At 39.6% G+C, this 19,781-nt stretch overlaps 1 protein-coding gene across 1 annotated transcript in view; it reads right to left on the bottom strand.

The window, feature by feature from the left end:
- Positions 1-597: 597 nt before the first annotated feature.
- LOC117486604 (semaphorin-3D-like) overlaps positions 598-19,781 on the bottom strand; it is a gene marked incomplete at its 3' end in the record, with an annotated part of 86,590 nt that continues 67,406 nt past the window's right edge. Inside the window, 3 exon segments of the mRNA XM_034135111.1 lie at positions 598-717; positions 1,286-1,348; positions 2,062-2,213. Of these exon segments, the coding sequence (XP_033991002.1) occupies positions 598-717; positions 1,286-1,348; positions 2,062-2,213 (335 nt within the window).

Here is a 19,781-nt window from a genome sequence, read left to right as displayed (position 1 = left end):
TGAGAGAGGAGACCGCACACACACATTTAGAATGACAGATATTACGAAGGGCAGAGAGGAAACTCCACTTGAACTTGAATATTCCGTGATGGATTTCTTCCTGTATGTCAGAGCACAATGAGGCTCTTCAGAGAGGGACTTTAAGGACTGAGAACAATCTCTATGTTTATAATGTGTGTGTAAAACGTCCTAATAAACATCTGTGAACAACAGCATGGCCAGGTGTATTGGTATGATCATCTTTGCACTCTATAATGCAAAAAAGTGCCATAATGAACGATTTCACCATTCACTCTTTCTGCATCAGCACAACTATATGCATACACTACTATACATTTATAACATCAAACTTTGGGGTACTCAACATATCAGGGCTCACTACAGGACTATGAGCTGTAAAACAGACTTTAAAGGTCTCCCATTATGCAAAATGCACTTCTTGATGTCTTTTATACATAACATGCTCTGTTTTTGATGAACTCAAAGAAACTCTCTCCTGTCTGAACAACAGATATCTTCTAATATTCAATACCAGGCCACACCAATGTTTTCTCAGCGGTTTGAGACTGGGCGTGTCTTTATAAAATGTGTGTATACCTCTGTGTCGGGTCCCACATGGAGGTAGGAGCACTGAGGATGGAAGGCTCCGGTCCCACAGGCGTAAACATGAGTTTTATTGAAGGGCTGCAGCAGCCGCACGAAGTTAGCACAGTCCGTCTGCAAACAACAACAACAACAACACGTCAATATCAACAGAAATACACCGATATATATAACTGTACAGACAATAAAGCAGGGGTGTCAAACTCAAGGCCCACGACCTCATTTAATGTGGCCCCGCAAGAGCTTGCAAAGAATAAAATATACAATACAATTGGAGTAATTGTTGAATATTTACTGCTATTATTTGCCCCAGACTTCTGCTTTCAGACGTTGTTATTACCAGAACTGATAATAATCCAATGCAGAGCCAATAATGTAATATAATACATTATTTTATATATATTATGTATTTATATATGTATATTGATATAGTCTTAAAGTTACAACCGGCTCTTTGAGTGCAACTTTAATATGAATGTGGCCCGCGAGGAAATAGAGTTTGACACCCCTGTCTTAAAGGGACAGTCGCACATTTTAGAAAACTTGATGAAATGAGAAATGAACCAACGAGGGTTGATTACATCTTTAAAACGTTTTTAGTAAAAGTACATAATAAGATTTGTTTATTGTCTTATATGTCGATTGTTTTCTACTTTTCTAAATCGAATTGAAAGACTCTTACCTCTGGATTCTTCCCCGCCATGATGCAGTGTATCTGGTGCTCTCTAGCAGCCGGCCAGTGGATCTGATGGAGGAAATACATCACATTTAATTAAATATAGTTATAGACACTTTTATGCAGAATAACTAACAATAAGTGCAATAAACAGCTAAAAACATGCATGTATAATCACTTAAAACAAGCCACACCATTGTAAGCACTGGTGCATCAGGTTCAAATGAGCTAGCACCCTTTAAATACTTAGTTTGTTGGCTGTGTTTGAGGTTTAAATGCAAAGTTACAAGCGAACCAGGAGGAGTTTCAGTCTGCAAAGTATTCCTGATATCGATGGGCAAACGTTTCCCAAATTGGGATCAATAAAGTACTTCTTATCTTATCTTATTATCTTAAAGAAGAGGAAGAACATGGACCTTTGCCAGGATTAGAGATACAATTATACTTCACATCCATCTTCAGTTTTTTTACTGCTCAGTATTTACAAAACGATATAGACTAGAAGTACTCATTATCACTACTTCCTTGATAATCTGTACTAGATAACAAGACACGTACTGATATAATAATACATATTTTAAAAACAAGAATCATCGATACCAAAAATGGGATAAAAAAGGAGAACTTCATACTAAATGGCACCCTTTACAAAAGTAGAATATTCTTCCCTGATTGAGCTTTAAACGTCTCTCATGCACCAGCTTCTCCGCAGTCAGACTCGTTTGTAATCTTTAACTTGTTGTGATTGGTTGATGTGAGATGCTCCACTTCCTGTTCCTCACCGTGTGTGTGTTTAGCGTCAGGTTGTCGGCTCTCAGCAGGTAAACGTGGTCTTTCCCCCCCACCAGCAGCCAGCCCTGATCCTCGTCCAGCAGCAGAGCCTCGTACCCCCCGCTGACCCCCGCCTGCCACCACACTGAGCTGTTCATCAGGTCTGAAGGGGAAGAAGAACAAACAAATACTCAATGTCCTCTTCCAATATGAGAGTAACATGATAACAAAGGTATCCCAACTGTAGCTGTGTACATGACAGGATGTATGATTACCTAGAAGAGCATCAGGACTGTTTGAGGCATATGATAGCTATGTGATTAACATGATGATTCAGCCTCTATGGAGATAGACATATGACAAGCATGCTCATTTCTGACGTGGAGCTAATCTGAAGTAAACATTGAATACTGCTTTCTATTCCTCCATCTTGTGACTGTGTAACTCCCTCTCTTGGATATCAGCATGTGAAGGACACTGTTCAGGAACTAGTTGATGCTCTGTATGTGATGACTACTTCCATTCTGGAGAGGATCACAAATACATGGATCCTGAGATTGAAGCTCAAGCCGGTGACGAGTGATTATTGTTCTATTACCATATGGAGAAAGTTAGCTTTCTTACATCCAGCAGTGCAGCAGCACCTTTAATCTGCACGAGGTTAAAAACAGTACATTCAAATGTCAGGTACAATGTGTTGGAGCGCTGGCCAATAGGAGCACGGGTGTTCCATAGTGATGTCACTATGTCAGGTCACACTAAAGGAGAGGGAACACCCCATAAACCACAATAGGGCCTCTTTAAAGTATTATTTATTACTGGATCAGTAATAGTAGTCCAACTGTAGAACAATATAAAACTAAAGGATCACTTAATAAATACCTGAACTTTTGGTACTTTAAAAAAAAACGTGGGGTATTACTACACGCACACACGCACGCACGCACGCACGCACGCACGCACACTGCAGAAATAATGACCACCTTTCTTCACAAACTACAATATATCTGAGCTGGAGAGAGTCCTGATAATAAATAAAACCTGGAAATATATGACTTATGCCAAAAGCCTTTTTCAGTGATAAAGTTTTATGTTTTCATTGTGTTTCTATGTACTGTATAAAAGGGGGAAATAAAGTTGTACTTGCCACAAAAAATTGTCAAATTTGATCATAATATGTCTGGATTGATGGCTTTTATACCGACCTCAAGTCCTCCTCATTCCTCTATTTTGGAGGTAAAATAACGTATTAATCACGCAGCTGTTTTGATGCTCAAATAATTGCTATATTTCGAGCAAAAATACCAGCAAAGTTCTGGTTTAAACTTAAGAAATGTCATGATTTGTTGCTTTTCTTTGAGTTATGTGACCGTGACTGAATATGTATCTTAATTTGTGATGAAAATGATCACTAAATGCAGTTATAGTGCATTTTCTACTACTAAAAACATCAACTCTGGATGTTTCTTTAATATAAAACAGTCACATTATGCAAAAATCCTGTCCTATAACTCCTGCAGTGATCATATCTATAAACCCATGAACTCCTGCTGGAAATGTGAACTTGTATAACTGAAACCTTTTTTTGAGCAAAAATACCATAAAAGCTCTGGTCCAAACTTCTCAAAGTTTAATATTTATTGCTGTTCTTTGAGTTGTGAGACCGTAACTGAATATGCTTCTTAATTTGTGAGAACAAATGACCACTATATGCAGTTATAGTACATTTTTAACATCTAAAAACATTAAATCTGGATTTTTTCAAATATAAAACAGTCTAATAAGTCACATTATGCAAAACTCATGTCCTTTAACTCCTGCAGTGAATGTGTGTCGTCTGTATAAACCACTGAACTCCAGCTGGAAATGTGACCTTTAGTATATAACTATAACCTTTTTTCGAGCAAAAATACCATAAAAGTTGAACATTTATTGCTGTTCTTTGAGTTGTGAGACCGTAACTGAATATGCATCTTATTTTGAGAAGGAAATGATCACTAGATGCAGTTATAGTACATTTTTAGCCTCTAAAAACATCACCTCTGGATGTTTCTGTAATATAAAACATTGTCTGTAAATATTTGTTGATGAAAAATAGGTCACATTATGTATAAATCATGTCCTAATAGCCCCCCCCCCCCTGCAGTGAATGTGTGTCTAATGAAATGTAAACTTGAGTATACAACTATAACCATTTTTCGAGCAAATATACCATAAAAGCTCTGGTCCAAACTTCTCAAAGCTTTTCTTGTGTGACCGTAACTGAATATGCATCTTAATGTGTGCTGACAATGATGACTAGATGCAGTTATAGTGCATGTTTAGCTTCTAAAAACATCAGCTCTGGATGTTTCTGTAATATAGAACAGTCTATAGCTCGCATGATGTCCTGCAGTGAGGGTGTGTCGTCTGTATTAACCCATGATCTCTGTAAACGGGAGTTAAAGCGACTCATTGTGAGTTTTCCTGTCAGATAATCAGCTGAATGAGTTCAGGAAACGAAGCGAGGGGAAACCTGCAGACCCCCCACAGAGAACCCCCACCTCTCTAGAGACACTTCTGTGCAAGTGGCCGCGTCTTTGAATGCACCACGGTACATTTGTTACACTTCACCACCATTTCAAAAGAGATAAATCAAGACGTAGGGGGGGTCGGAGTTTCTGCTCGCTCACCAGCCGTGAGGAGAAGGAGAAAAGCAGAACAAGTCGTTAGAGGAAATAATAAACGAGGCGAGGAAGGAAAGTGAGGAGGGGATCTCTCTTGTAACTAAAACCATAAATTACACTTTAAAGGGTTTTTGTCGGGGGGTTTCTGCATGACTCGATGCAATGCTTTTTCTTAATGTTTCCATTCAGACGCACCGTAATGTGATGATAATATGCACACATTTAATGCTACAATTAGATTTAAAGCCAACTCATCTACGTTTTCAACACATTGATGGAACACACTCGACCCAAACACATTTAACACGTCAGAGCAGTGTGTTACCTTCATAAAAAGATACATCCAGATCCCCACACACACACACACACACACACACACACACACACACACACACACACACACACACACACACACACACACACACACACACACACACACACAGAGAGAGAACAAAGACCACTTCTTCCGGACAGAATCGGTCACGGTACGATTATGAGATCTTCACAGCTCATTTTTCAACGAGACAATTTACACACACACACACACACGCACTAGCACACACACACACACACACACACACACACACACACACACACGCACTAGCACACTCACACACACACACACTCACACTCACACTCACACTCACACTCACACTCACACTCACACTCACACACACCACACACACACACACACACACACACACACAACACACACACCACACACACACACACACACACACACACACACACCGCACTAGCCACACACACACACACACACACACACACACACACACACACACACGCACTAGCACACACACACACACACACACACACACACACACACACACGCACTAGCACACTCACACACACACACACCTCACCACTCACACTCACACTCACACTCACACTCACACTCACACTCACACACACACACACACACACACACACACACACACACACACACACACACACACACACACACACACACACACACACACACACACACACACACACACACACTGGATTTGAATAAGTCATCCTGGGGAAACCTTTTCAACAGTTTTTAAATCGACAGCAGGAAAGATATCATTTTAAATCAGATTTATTTCTTGCCTCTTTTGGGGTTTTTCCTTTTAGGGTGTTCAGACTGCTCTCCTCTTGTTTCATCTGCTGGTTGCCCATCGCTGCTCGGGCTAAACACTGCTCAGTACCATCAGGTATTGTTGCAAAAGCTGGTTATAATACACCTCAAAACTTCACAACGTGATCACATGACTGCTCCATCAAACACTTGTTTGGCACACAACAAATAATGGCATGCTGAGACCTGCTGTATGTCATCTGGTCAAAAGGAAATGACATACAGATATATATAAGATAAGATAAGAGGTACTTTATTGATCCCAAATTGGGAAATGTTTGCATTGCAGCAACATAAAAAACAACAAAACAAAACAAGGCATTGCACATAAGTATAAATTAAAGAGTAGAAATAAACAATATTAGAATTTAAACATCTCAAAATGGAATTAAAGCAGCATTAAAATGTAGAAAATATACAGTATATAAACAATGAAATCACGATTAGGAATATATTTACTGTACTGTATTCATGCATGTGGATGTGGATGCAAAAATGAACATTTAAATATGTGTTTGAGTTGAAATCGCAGAACAGCTTCCTCACTTTACGCACTGACAAGGAAAGATCCCAGGAGTATTTGATGAGATGTTCAGCGAGCGGAAGATCCGTATTCCATCAGAGAGAGGAGCACGGTTTGACCCTGAGCTGCAGACAATAAAGAGGTTTGACTTTAAGGAGCTGTCGTACAGATCCCATCCATCATGAAGCGATGATGAAAGGAAACTCAGCGGGAGATATCTCAAAGAGCTCTCTGGGAGAAACTGAGGGGGAGAAACGCTTTACGTCACAAAGTATTCTTCCATTACCTTGCCTGATCATTTGGTCAACCTCCCACATGTTTCAAAGTGAGCGAAACTTCGAGAGAATGCTCTAAAAGTTTCTGAGTGAAGCGTTCGGAGATAAATCACTAAAAGCTATAACCTTCCTGTTGTCCTTGAGTTCAATTGAACTCGTTAAGAGGTCTAATTGCCTCCAAAATATCATAAATGGTTTCATACATTCTCATCACAAGACATATTAATGACCCTTTCTTTCATTGTGTTTGATTTATAGCATCTGGTGTCATTATGTGCGACTACTAAAACAATTTATAATGCTTTCAAAACGGAATAAACGTTGACATTTACAGGTTTTAACTCAAAACTTAGGTTTCATTTTGTGTAAATGATGTGCCGGCCCCAGAGCCTGTGGCCGGCTAGTGTGCATGTGTGTTGCAGGTCCTGTGATGGGGGTGGAGCTGAGGAGGCCAATCAGCATAACTGGGGACACCTGGCCGGAGCCCCAGGTTCTACTTAAGCCCAGCTGCCCGGAGTCACGGGGCCTTCGCCACTCTCTCAGAGACTGCTGTGGGAAACTCTCGCCGGGATCCCTGCCCCTCGCCCAGCCTCTCATTTTACATCTGGAGCTTGTGTGCAGAACCCACTGCCGTGTTGTTTTTGAGTTGCCACAATAAATGTGCCGTGGTTTTTCGGAAACCCTCGAACGTCTCCCTCTCTTTTCGTTGTGGCCTTCGAGCCGGTCATAACAATGATGTGTATTTAATTCAAACGTGTGTTAATGAGTTGGATTTGGGTTATGTTTGATATCAGATGAATTACAAACAGTCAAACCAAGTCCTCTGAGTTTCAGTTTTTATTGATTGATTATAATCTATTCTGTACTTTTGTTTTATTTTTGTTTTGTGTACCTTGTACGGCGACCTCGAGAGTCTTGAAAGGCGCCTTTATAAATAAAATGTATTATTATTATTATTACTAAAAGTTGCCCAGTTACAGAACAGGATTTAGAGCCACATGTGAACATTTGTTAGAGATCACAGAAATAAAAAAGTCAGAATTACCAATATTGTGAATTCCAAGATTATCTGAAATCTGAATATTGTTAAATATTATAATTCTGTGAAAAAATCTGAATTCGAAAATTAAAGTCAGATTTTTGAGAATAAAGACAGAATTCAGAAATGTAAATCAGAAATCGGAGGCAAAGTCAGAATTTGGGATTAAAGTCAGAACTCTAAGAAAAAATCGGAATTCTGAGAAAAATGACAGAATTCCGAGATTAAAGTCTGAATTTCGGGATTAAAGTCAAATAATGAGAACAAATCTGAAATGCGAGAAAAAAGTTATTCTAGGGTTTTACCTAAATATTTCAGAATTCAGACTTTAATCACAAAACAAAACGCAAAAATCACTTTCGGTCAGATTTCCCAACAAAAAGTCCCATGCTGCTTTTCCATCAGTCAGTCAGCTGATGATGATATAATGAGTGTCAGATTCACAGAGTCTGGATGTCTGGATGTAATCCAGCTGAATGGTGATTAAATCTGATTGGTCAGCAGGGATCTGGATTCATGCTGATTGGTCGAGGGGTCAGGGTCACGACCTCTACACAATGTAAAGCTAAAACAACAATTGATTAGAGTTTTCCAGCACGTAACATAAGGAAACAACTCAAATTGCTGCACATTTATTATGTTTACCCTCACTTCTTGTGCTTTTATAGATTTTTAAATGTATTATTTTAAATCTTAGAAAATTAAGTACCTTTTTGTGAAGCCCTTGGCGTTACCTTTTGTGTATGTGAAGTGTTACTCAGTGTGATATAGTGAGAAGATAAGCAGAGGATGTATAAAAGAGTATTATTTCACATGAGATTTATGAGATGTTTTTATTCTTCTTTCAGTTTGACTTCAGCCGTGAACACATGGTGATTTAAACTCTAACTTATTATCATGTTAACCTGGAGCAGCTTCACTCTCCTCCAATCAACTGGATCATTACAGAGACCTCGACCAGAGCGGAAACTAAAGTGAGCGTGAACGTCCGTCCGTGTGTGTGTGTGTGTGTGTGTGTGTGTGTGTGTGTGTGTGTGTGTGTGTGTGTGTGTGTGTGTGTGTGTGTGTGTGTGTGTGTGTGTGTGTGTGTGTGTGTGTGTGTGTGTGTGTGTGTGTGTGTGTGTGTGTGTGTGTTTGACCACAGTAGTTTATTTCCTTTTGAATGAAGCTGTAGAGTTTTTCTTCATTATTTCATCATTGTTTTGGGCTCTGTATTTCTTTAATTAGTCATTTCTTCCGTTTAAATCTCTTTTTTTACTATTAAACTGTAAAAAGTGTATTTAAAAAGGGTCGCAGTTTCATTGTTATGATAGTAAATGTTTTAACATCATATCAATACAAAAATATAATGAAAATACATTTAAAAAAGCACATTTTAAAATGTAAAAATATACAGTTCAATGCAAAAAACAAGACAAAGAAAATAATGAATTTGCCTCATTTTGTTTATTATATTTAGTTTGAATTTCTAAATTATGATTAAAAACCCATAAAATGTATTTGGATTATTTTCTAGAAATATAATGATATATATGAAGATAAGAGATAAATGATTTTCCTCTCTTTAGCTATTTTAGAAAGTGAAACCGTGTAATTTATTTGGACAAATGATGGCCTCCGAAACATCTTTACACGTGACAGAGAACTCCCCCCTGCTGAGAGGGAGTGAAGGGAGTGAAGGGAGGAGAGGTTATCTCCCCCAGATAAGACCGATCAAAAAAAGATTAGATAAGAGCTGACGGCTCCTCCTGTCTGCTCTCCCGTCAAATACCAGAGACATTAAAACACACCGCCAACGCCTACGTGTGTGTGTGTGTGTGTGTGTGTGTGTGTGTGTGTGTGTGTGTGTGTGTGTGTGTGTGTGTGTGTGTGTGTGTGTGTGTGTGTGTGTGTGTGTGTGTGTGTGTGTGTGTGTGTGTGTGTGTGTGTGTGTGTGTGTGTGTGTGTGTGTGTGTGTGTGTGTCTCAGCTGGCAGAAAACATCTGGAGATCTGCTGAACTCACTGATAGAAAAAGTAAATTCATTCTGACTATATCTGAAATTATTGGCCTTTTTTTAGGTCCTTTGCATGAAAATGACGGTTTAATTGATATCATTTAAGAAGTGTTTTGACATGTAAACATTCCCATTGCAACCTCTAAATAATAGCTATCTAAAATAACTTCAGAAATCTTCATCATTTTCCACGTGTTGCAAGAGTTTTACAGCAAAATGACAACAGCAAGAGTCCAAAAGTCCACCATGTATGTGTCTGATGTACATACACCTTGAATCTGTTGGGGAATCATTTGCTTAGGTATTCAACCTTTGACACAGTTCATCATTTTCTCTTCTCACTGTCTCCTTTCCCACGGCACTGGTATACGGCCTTGGGTTCTGACCGAGCACAAGCTGACATGAGATGTATTGTTCAGGGACATCTAGAAGCCCTTCTTTTTAGGAACGTAGGTTCCCTGGCGCACATTCTTTCCTATGGACGACAGTTCTAGTTAGATTCAGGGTCCATATTTGTTTAGTCTCGCTGATAAAGAATGTTGATTATTACACTCTGAACTAGTTAAAACCTGGAACTACAGGAGAGTTCTTCAGAATTGATTGTGGCATCTCAACCGTGTGGTCAACCTGTGGCCCCTGACATGTCTTGTGAATTCTCCGGCCGAAGCTCCAAATAAACCGTCAGTGCCATCAAAGCTCCAGCTCTCCTCGTGTCTCTCTGAGTCCTGACTCCATCAAAGCTCCAGCTCTCCTCGAGTCTCTCTGAGTCCTGACTCCATCAAAGCTCCAGCTCTCCTCGTGTCTCTCTCTGAGTCCTGACTCCATCAAAGCTCCAGCTCTCCTCGTGTCTCTTTGAGTCCTGACTCCATCAAAGCTCCAGCTCTCCTCGTGTCTCTCTGAGTCCTGACTCCATCAAAGCTCCAGCTCTCCTCGTGTCTCTCTGAGTCCTGACTCCATCAAAGCTCCAGCTCTCCTCGTGTCTCTCTGAGTCCTGACTCCATCAAAGCTCCAGCTCTCCTCGTGTCTCTCTGAGTCCTGACTCCATCAAAGCTCCAGCTCTCCTCGTGTATCTCTGAGTCCTGACTCCATCAAAGCTCCAGCTCTCCTCGTGTCTCTCTGAGTCCTGACTCCATCAAAGCTCCAGCTCTCCTCGTGTCTCTCTGAGTCCTGACTCCATCAAAGCTCCAGCTCTCCTCGTGTCTCTTTGAGTCCTGACTCCATCAAAGCTCCAGCTCTCCTCGTGTCTCTCTGAGTCCTGACTCCATCAAAGCTCCAGCTCTCCTCGTGTCTCTCTGAGTCCTGACTCCATCAAAGCTCCAGCTCTCCTCGTGTCTCTCTCTGAGTCCTGTCTCCATCAAAGCTCCAGCTCTCATCATGTCTCTCTCTGAGTCCTGACTCCATCAAAGCTCCAGCTCTCCTCGTGTCTCTCTGAGTCCTGACTCCATCAAAGCTCCAGCTCTCCTCGTGTCTCTCTGAGTCCTGACTCCATCAAAGCTCCAGCTCTCCTCGTGTCTCTCTGAGTCCTGACTCCATCAAAGCTCCAGCTCTCCTCGTGTCTCTCTGAGTCCTGACTCCATCAAAGCTCCAGCTCTCCTCGTGTCTCTCTGAGTCCTGACTCTAATTGCTTCAGAAGTTTCCCCCACAGAATCATAAAATACCTAGTTTCTTTTGAATATAATCCAATGATTATCGTCATGTTTTAAGGAATTCTCAAAAAAGTGCAAAAAAGAGCACCAGTGAACAGAATCCCAGACAATTGGACAGAGCAGCGTGGAAGTCTGGACGTGTTGGGGGTTGATTGGATGAAAGGGTCGAACGATCACATGACTCAGAGACTGGAGGTCACTATAGAGACTGCAGCATTAAAGTGAAGCTGGAGGTTTCTGCATAATTTTCTAAATGAAAGCAGAAGGGATGAGTTCGCTGAGGATGCAAGTCAAGGGTGGGGAGAGTCACATTTATCCTTTTACCAAATGTTTTTTAAATTATATTTTTCTGTTTTTTTTTATTTTGATATAGATTTTTGTGGTCAATTTTATTTTTTGGTTAACATTTTATTTTTGTTGTCAACATTTTTCTTTAAAGGAAACCTATCATGCTATATTTAAATGATATATTGTAGGGCCATACCTATATAAGGTATATTTATACATTTCTGTTTTCAAAATACCAAACAGATCATGCATTTTAGCCATGCCTCATTTCGCTCTATGTGCTGTTTGCTGTCTACGGGTCTGATTCTGCTGACCACGCCCCCCTGCAGGAGAGGTGAGACGTGCTCTGATCAGCTGCTGGGCTGTCAGAAGAGGGGGAGAAAAAGAGATCTCCGTCCTCCGTGTTTTATTATATAGAGTCGTTATTCATTTGTTTTAAAGCTCAATAAATAACAAAGAAGACCTTTGACCGGCACTTTTCTAATTTTGTCTGGAAGATTTCAACTTTAACGGACATCTCGACCGGCGAAACAAACTGAAACTGAAACTCTGCCGCACGGTCCCCTCGTTCCTTGGTAGAGGCGGAGAGGTGGGTGTTTGTCATCTGCTGGTGGACTAACCGGAGAGAATTGCAGTGCTTGCCTCGACGGGGAGGGATTGCATTGAATTAAAGCAGCGGGAGCAAACGCTTGCCTCGGGGAGGGAGAAAGAAAGCCACAGCGGAGAATAAACAGAAGGGTAACCATGGTAACTATGGGCGGGAAGTCTTCTTCGCTGCTTTTGTGGCAGACTACAGCGCCACTTACAGGCCTGGCATATGTACTACTTGCGTCTCCAGCACTTTCGAGCGGCAATGGCCGGCCGTGGCCCAACCCCCACATTCCCCTGATAGGTGGAGAGTTGGCCCAATAGCCGTAGCGCCACTTCTGTGACGACATAGAAGTGTTCAAATCTGGATCAGTCTGTATCAGATCCATTGCAGCCCCTCATTTTGCTCAATTTGACATTTTTTAGTCCTGTTTTAGCAAGGGCTGATTCTGTGAGAACAGCACCACCTACAGGCCTGGCATATGTACTACAACGTCTCCAGCGCTTTGGAACGGCAATGGCCGTGGCTGTCTCCTCCTGATTGGTGGAGTTGGCCCAATAGCCGTAGCGCCACCGTCCTGACGTCAGGACAGTGTTCAAATCTGGATCAGTTTTTATCAGATCCGTTGCAGCCCCATTTTTAGAGATTTGGGTATGGAGGAAAATAGAGAGGGTTGTGTTTTCTGACACTTGGTGAGTTCCCTGGAACACCGGGGACACATATTCATGTAGAAAAGACGTACACAAGTGCATTTTGCATGATAGGTCCCCTTTAAAGTTTGTCGACTCAATCTCTCTTTTTAGCCCGTTTAGGAAATTGTGGTTTAAAATGTGTTGCACTCAATGAAATCGAACAACCAACAAAAACTGCACCAATATAACAATATTTACCTTTTTTAAGGAGTTTCTCCAAAAGGGAAAACACCCATTTGTTCCACTCTGACCTGTGTTCTCATCCCAAAGAGAAAAGCACAATCTGCTGTTTCTTAGTGTTTCATGTGTTTCTTCAGATTCACACTGCAACACATTTCCTCCGTTAGCACGTGCTAACACTTAGCAGACCTCAGGGAACAGATCGCTTGTTTAAATCCAAATGAAATCAGGACCAAACCACATCTGTCCATCTGAGAGGAGAAGGAGTCTCTCTCTGCACGAGAAGCACACAGCCCTTAGCAATTTACCCTAATAGCAAACATCTTACTTTCCCATGAGGCATCGATGCACTGGAGTTCTTTGGAATAACTGAAGGCTTTACTGTCTATAAAAGGAAAGCATATTAGAAATGTTACCCCGTAAACTCATAACAGCCGCTTCAGAGCGGGTTGGATTTCTGGTAACAACAAACAGAAGAGAGAGAGAAGTGAAAGTCTTTTATAGATTAAATGTAATGTAAGTATGTGTGAGAAAAATACAGAAGGAGGCAAGAAAGACAATTAAAAGTGGAGCGACAGTCGCTGCTATCAGCAGAACGACCTGTTTTAAAGAGTTAAATGTATAAAAGTAAGAGTTTCCAGAGCAATTAAAGACTTAACGAGCAGTTTCAGAGGAAAAAAGCAGATGGAAAACGTCTCGGTGGTTGTCCTCAGAGGATTAATGCATTATTAAGATTGTCACGCAACACCACAATGGCTTTAAAGAGTCCCTATTCTGCTTTCTGGGGTTTTCCATTTGTTTTAGTGCATGTAAATGGTCTGCAAAGGCTCAAATCCCTGTGTTCCCTGCCCTCCATTGGACTCCTTTGTTTACTTCAGGAACATAGTGACATCATGGAATGGAAACCTAGCTTTCCTATTGGCTAGCGCTCCAACACATTGTACGTGATAGGCTAAGGGGCGGGACATCTCTTAGCTGTTGACCAATCACAACAGAGCTGGCTGAAGCACAGGCAGTGAGAGAAAAATAATATTTCAGACTTTAAACTCAGACCAAAAAAAGTATTTTACTTTAAGATGATTTTTATACCTTTGTCGTATTTTTCTTTGTATGTTTTTCTTTAAATAATGCTGTTTTGAATGTTATCCTGCACTATAAGCTTACTATGGAAATCTCCTAACATTATTCAGTTGGAGAGTCAACTCAAAATGCATTTGTTTTGCCTGATATATATATTTATTCCACTCCTTGCACACTTGATGTAAACAATATCCCTCTTTATATTGTGCTGACTGAATATTGGCCCTTCAGTTTATAGATTTTTATCTTCACGGTCATCCGTACGTTTCTTACTCGGATTTATTTCTCTTTCTATTTAGAGATGTTTCTATTTTAGAATTGTTTATTTCTACTCTTTTAATTTCTGCAATGCCTTGTTTTGTTTTATGCTGCTGCAACAACAACAATTGTTCTCAAATTGGGATTAATAAAGTACATTTTATTAGTACCTATTTCTGTTAATTAGAATAGCGATCATCAAACAAATTACAAGGAATTGGCTAAAAGATAATAACTTAGTTGTGGTGGCGTTTTAATCCTAGTCTACATTTAGTCGCCACCTCTGTCGGGGTTGTGGGTTTTTGACGCGCCTCTCTTTGTTTCCAAACAATTCAGTGGAGATCGTAGTTGAACTCATTTCTTCGCTTCATCGTAGGTAAAAGTTATCAGTCTCAAAAAGAACAAAAAGAACACGGTCAAAAGACTTTTCCGCTTCCCCGTCTCATCACCCTCAGCTGTCTCCTACTGTATCATAGCCATGCACGTGATACTGACGCACATTTCATAACAAATAAGTGAGCCTTAAATTAATATATTTTAAACCATAGTGTGACTCACAAAAATACCTGATTAATTAAGAGTTTAATCTACTTTATATTATTATTAAGCCTAACATTCAGACAATAATAACAACATGAAAATGGCTCTAACATTAGTAAACTCACAATGGAATAACTTCTATGTAACGGAGAAAACAACTCGATTAGAAACCAAATGCATATCTTTGAGGAAAGGTGGGAAAAAAGTATAGAACAATATAGTGAATATAATTAATGTATACCTGAGTATTAATAATGTATCTATTCTTTTATTTGTAATATTACTATTATTTTATTATTTATTTTCGGATTTGTCATCTGTTATTTAGTTAATCTATGTATAGATGTGTTTATTTTGTTATGTATGCTTTGTGAATATTTTCTTTAAATGCAAATAAAAAAATAAAGTACATCTTATCTTATCTTATTTTATCTTCTATAACAGATTGCAGTTGATGTAGTTTTACACTCATGTATGAAGACAGTTATAGACAAAATATGAATGGAAAAGGCGTCAAAGAGTCAGTAAAGTGAGACTGCATCAGGACATCAACGGTTCAGAAAGACGTGCACTTGTTTCTGTGCAAACTAACGAGCATCAGGAGTGAATGAAGTTCTTGAACACATAACCCTGATTGGACCTGTCTCAGCTCTTTAAAGCTTTTGTGGTCCGTGTTGTTTTCCCGGTAACCGGAGCGAGGGATCGGGTAACAGATCATTCCTGAAGCTGAACTCTGTTTGTTGTTTCAGTGAATTCAGGGAGCGACGTCTGAGTCTGACAGCACATGGAAACATCCGGACTAAAACATTTCATTTAACCACGTCTCAGTTGAAGACTTTAAAGAAATTCCTCCTTGACGTTTCGTTTTTTCTTGTAATATTAATATTTTTAAGATTTGATTTCTTGGCCAGTTTTGTTTTATGTTTTCAGTGCATTTTTATTTTATTTTAAGATAATATTTTTCTGTCAATTATTTTGTTTTAAAGATTTTATATTTTGGTCAATTTTCTTTTAACCTCTTAAGCCCTGAGCCTGTTTTTCAGGTCTCAGGCTCGAAAATGACATTCCCAGAACAAATGACCATATCTTCCCTTCTAAAAGGGTTAAATTAATAATCTTTATTCTCAAAGTAATGATAAACCTGTGAGTTGGATGTAGAAAAGTCAGAATCAATATAGATGTTTTTTATTTTAAAGAAAATTCAGATTTTACATAGTAAAAAACTGTAAATTATAGTGTCCGTCCAAAAATTCTTTTTTACTTATAGTGAAAACTACCCTTGGATGATGGGTTAGTAGACTAAAAGCTTTAGGAATCCAAAGTACAACATATAATAAGTACCCTGTATCAAGATTGATGCAAAACAAGTGACATTTGACCTTTTTAGAGAGATTTAGCCAAAAAACCCCACTTCTGGGGTCATTTGGGTGGATTTGACCTATCTCTGGCCCCCCTTGCTCGATTTTGATGAATGAAATCTCTTTATAACCGCTAGAGCCAATGGAATCGAGGGAAAGTTATATACACACCAAAACGTTAACAAATAAGGAGTGAGAGTGATGCGTTACAAAAACCGGAAGCTGCATACACTCTGGTGGCTACCATTAGCAGCTAACTTTTCCGCTCCGATTTTTACATAAAAATGGAATTATGGATTATAAATAATTTTTTCAAAGGCACAGGTACATTATCAACCTATGGATCAACAAAACAAAACACAAGTCTCATAAGAAGCGTATAAATGACCCCTGAGCGAAAAAATGCAAACTGACTTTGGCACACAATTCAAGATAAAGATACCCTTATTACTTATCGTAGCTGCACATACAATATAGCCGATTAAAGCTGAGACTCCACAGATTATTTAGGTATAGTATCATCACTGAGCGATCCGAACTTGCGACAGGGGAAGCAAACACAGACATCACAACACGTACCTTTACGGAGCTTTTACGGCAGATCGTCTCACCGTAGCTGTCAATTAGGTCAAAAGACGTGTAAAAATGGTTCATATCTTCAGTTAGCTGAGATTCTTCCCGTTAATCTGGTGCTACACATTAATAGTTTCATAAATGTTAAGAAGCCCTGAGACATTATCTCGAAAATAAAACGGTGGGAGGGGTCCAATGGGGGGACCGCCGTGCTTAAGAGGTTAAAATAATGTATTTTTCAGTCCAATTTTTATTATGATTTTTGTATTTTTGTTAAAGGGTTCCATTTTATTTTTCTAAATACTTATTTTTTGGTCAAACTTTTGTTAAGATTGTATTTTTGGTACAAGAAAAATTTCTGATTTCTATTTTCGGTCAATTATTATTAAGATGTTATTTTTTGCTCAATTCTTTGGGGGATATTTAATGTTTTTGGTAACTTCATTCATTTTAAAGGTAGGGTAGGTAAGTTTGAGAAACCGGCTCGAGATACACTTTTTGTTATATTCCATGGAATGCTCTTAACATCCCGATAGCAATGAAAGTGCTTTGACAAAAAATCCATAAAAAAATGTCATCTGTGGAAGCTGTAATACTGTAAAAAGCACGACCAATCATTTGAGCCGGCCTGGCTAAAATAACTGGATGGCCTACCTGCCTGTCAGCCTTCCATCTGTGCACAAACTTATCTCGTGCCCTCATTGGTCGTGTGCGCGTTCGTGTGTGTTGGAGGAGGGGCTCTGTAAGGAAGTGGCAGATTTTCTCCGGTTGTGTATTTTCAAATTCTAGCGATCTCGAGCCGGTTTCTCAAACTTACCTACCCCACCTTTAAGTTACATTTTTTCAGTCATTTTTTAAGTCTTAAATATTTGATCCATTCATTTTGTATCTTTTTTTTTCATTCAGCTTTTTCTATGAAGATGTTACCTCCATAAAAAAATGATCCTATACATTTTTAAACATCCTATTTACAATATGTAGCTGCTACAATAGCTGCTAGCTGCTAGCCACAGTCCAGACGTTCTCATGTTTCTTTGTAAATAAAGTTATCCTGATTGAAGCACTGCTCGTGTTTCAGCTCCAGTCTAAACACACTCTCTCTCTGCTGTTTGTTTTCAGGAGGATCCAGTAGCAGCTCGCTGAAGTGAAGGACGTCCAACAGTTTGGGTCAGCGCCTCTAAATGTGAGTATCAATAACCTACAGGTCTGTGTGTTTAGCTAAACGCTAACACCGCTAACACCACTAACACTCTTTCCTTCCATCATTCCCTCCCTTCAACTCTGGGCTGCTGTGTGCAGGAAAACTTGACTTATGCCCATAATTTAACTTGGATAAAGAGCTTTGATAGATTCACTTATTTCAGAATTGCTTCATTCTCCGGGAGGTTATGTGCACTAAAGAGCTCCCCACTGTTTCGAGTAAAGAGATAACAACCATATCAAAAAGTTAAGCTAAAGGATGCTACAGGATTTCTTCTTCTCTGCTTATTCTTCCTTAAAGTGGACCTATCATGCTATATTTGAATAATATAGTGTAGGACCATACCTATATAAGGCATATTTATACTTTTTTTTTTCAAAATACCAAACAGATCATGCATTTTAGCCATGCCTCATTTCGCTCAATTTGACATTTTTTAGCTCTGGATTTGCAAGGGCAGATTCAGTGAGAACAGCACCACCTACAGGCCTGGCATATGTACTACAGCGTCTCCAGCGCTTTCGAACGGCAATGGCCGTGGCTGTCTCCTCCTGATTGGTGGAGTTGGCCCAATAGCCGTAGCGCCACCGTCCTGACGTCAGGACAGTGTTCAAATCTGGATCAATTTTGATCAGATCCGTTGCAGCCCCTTTTTTAGAGATTTGGGTATGGAGGAAAATAGAGAGGGTTGTGTTTTCTGACACTTGGTGAGTTCCCTGGAACACCGGGGACACATATTCATGTATAAAAGACGTACAAAAGTGCATTTTGCATGATACAGTAGGTCCCCTTTAAATCTTATGTATGCAATATTTGCTGAATGAAAACCAATACATGCTGACCAATTTTTAAAAAGCACACAAATTCTCCTAAAACAATTTTTGCATGAATTGAATTGAGTAAGGTTTCAAAATGGTGCTAGGAAATATGAAAAACGTCTAAAGTATATTTAAAAAAAGAGGTCCAATCCGAGCTGTCTGCAGTGAGTCTGCACAGGTCTTTCTGCAGGGCTCTGACCCTAAAAACCCTGCATAACTTCACATGGTCTCTTTGAAGATGCACTTGAACACCGAAACACTGCATCTGATGGCCAGCTGTCCCCCAACACGCACACATGTTTTATTCTGTGCCAGTTATTAGTGTTGCTTAACCAAAGAACATCTCTGAAAGATGAAATCAAGACCTCCAGAACGTGGTTTCATCACAAGTCCTCTTCTGTTACCCTTCTCTGATCTGACATTAAGTTATTTAACTTTTAGGCAACTCAACCTACAGCTAAAGTTAGAAAAATACGTCCCAGGCATTCAAATAGAGTAAACTGTGAAACCTAAAGTCTACGTTGACTTGTTTGAACTCATGTAGGTACATCCCATAACATATTTAACCTACAAACATTCTTATTCAAACCCAAACGAGGATCTTTTACTAAAAACCTTACAACCAAGCATCCGTATTTGACGACTTGGGAATCACAACAGATTGCAAAATAACTTGTTATGTGAAAATCAATACATGACGTAAGGTGCAAACGTGCTACAACGGTCAAAGATGTTTCCATTAAGAGAAACACACTGCAGCTTCAGAAAGGATGCAAGAAGCACAAAACACTCATCTGCATGTGTTTTGGAACATTTGTGTTCAACCGTTGTAGCACACTCGCACCACTATGATGTCATAAAAAGGTCTT

Source organism: Trematomus bernacchii, unplaced genomic scaffold, assembly GCF_902827165.1.
Source record: "Trematomus bernacchii unplaced genomic scaffold, fTreBer1.1, whole genome shotgun sequence".
Lineage (NCBI taxonomy): Eukaryota > Metazoa > Chordata > Actinopteri > Perciformes > Nototheniidae > Trematomus > Trematomus bernacchii.
This window is presented reverse-complemented; position numbering and strand designations above follow the sequence as displayed.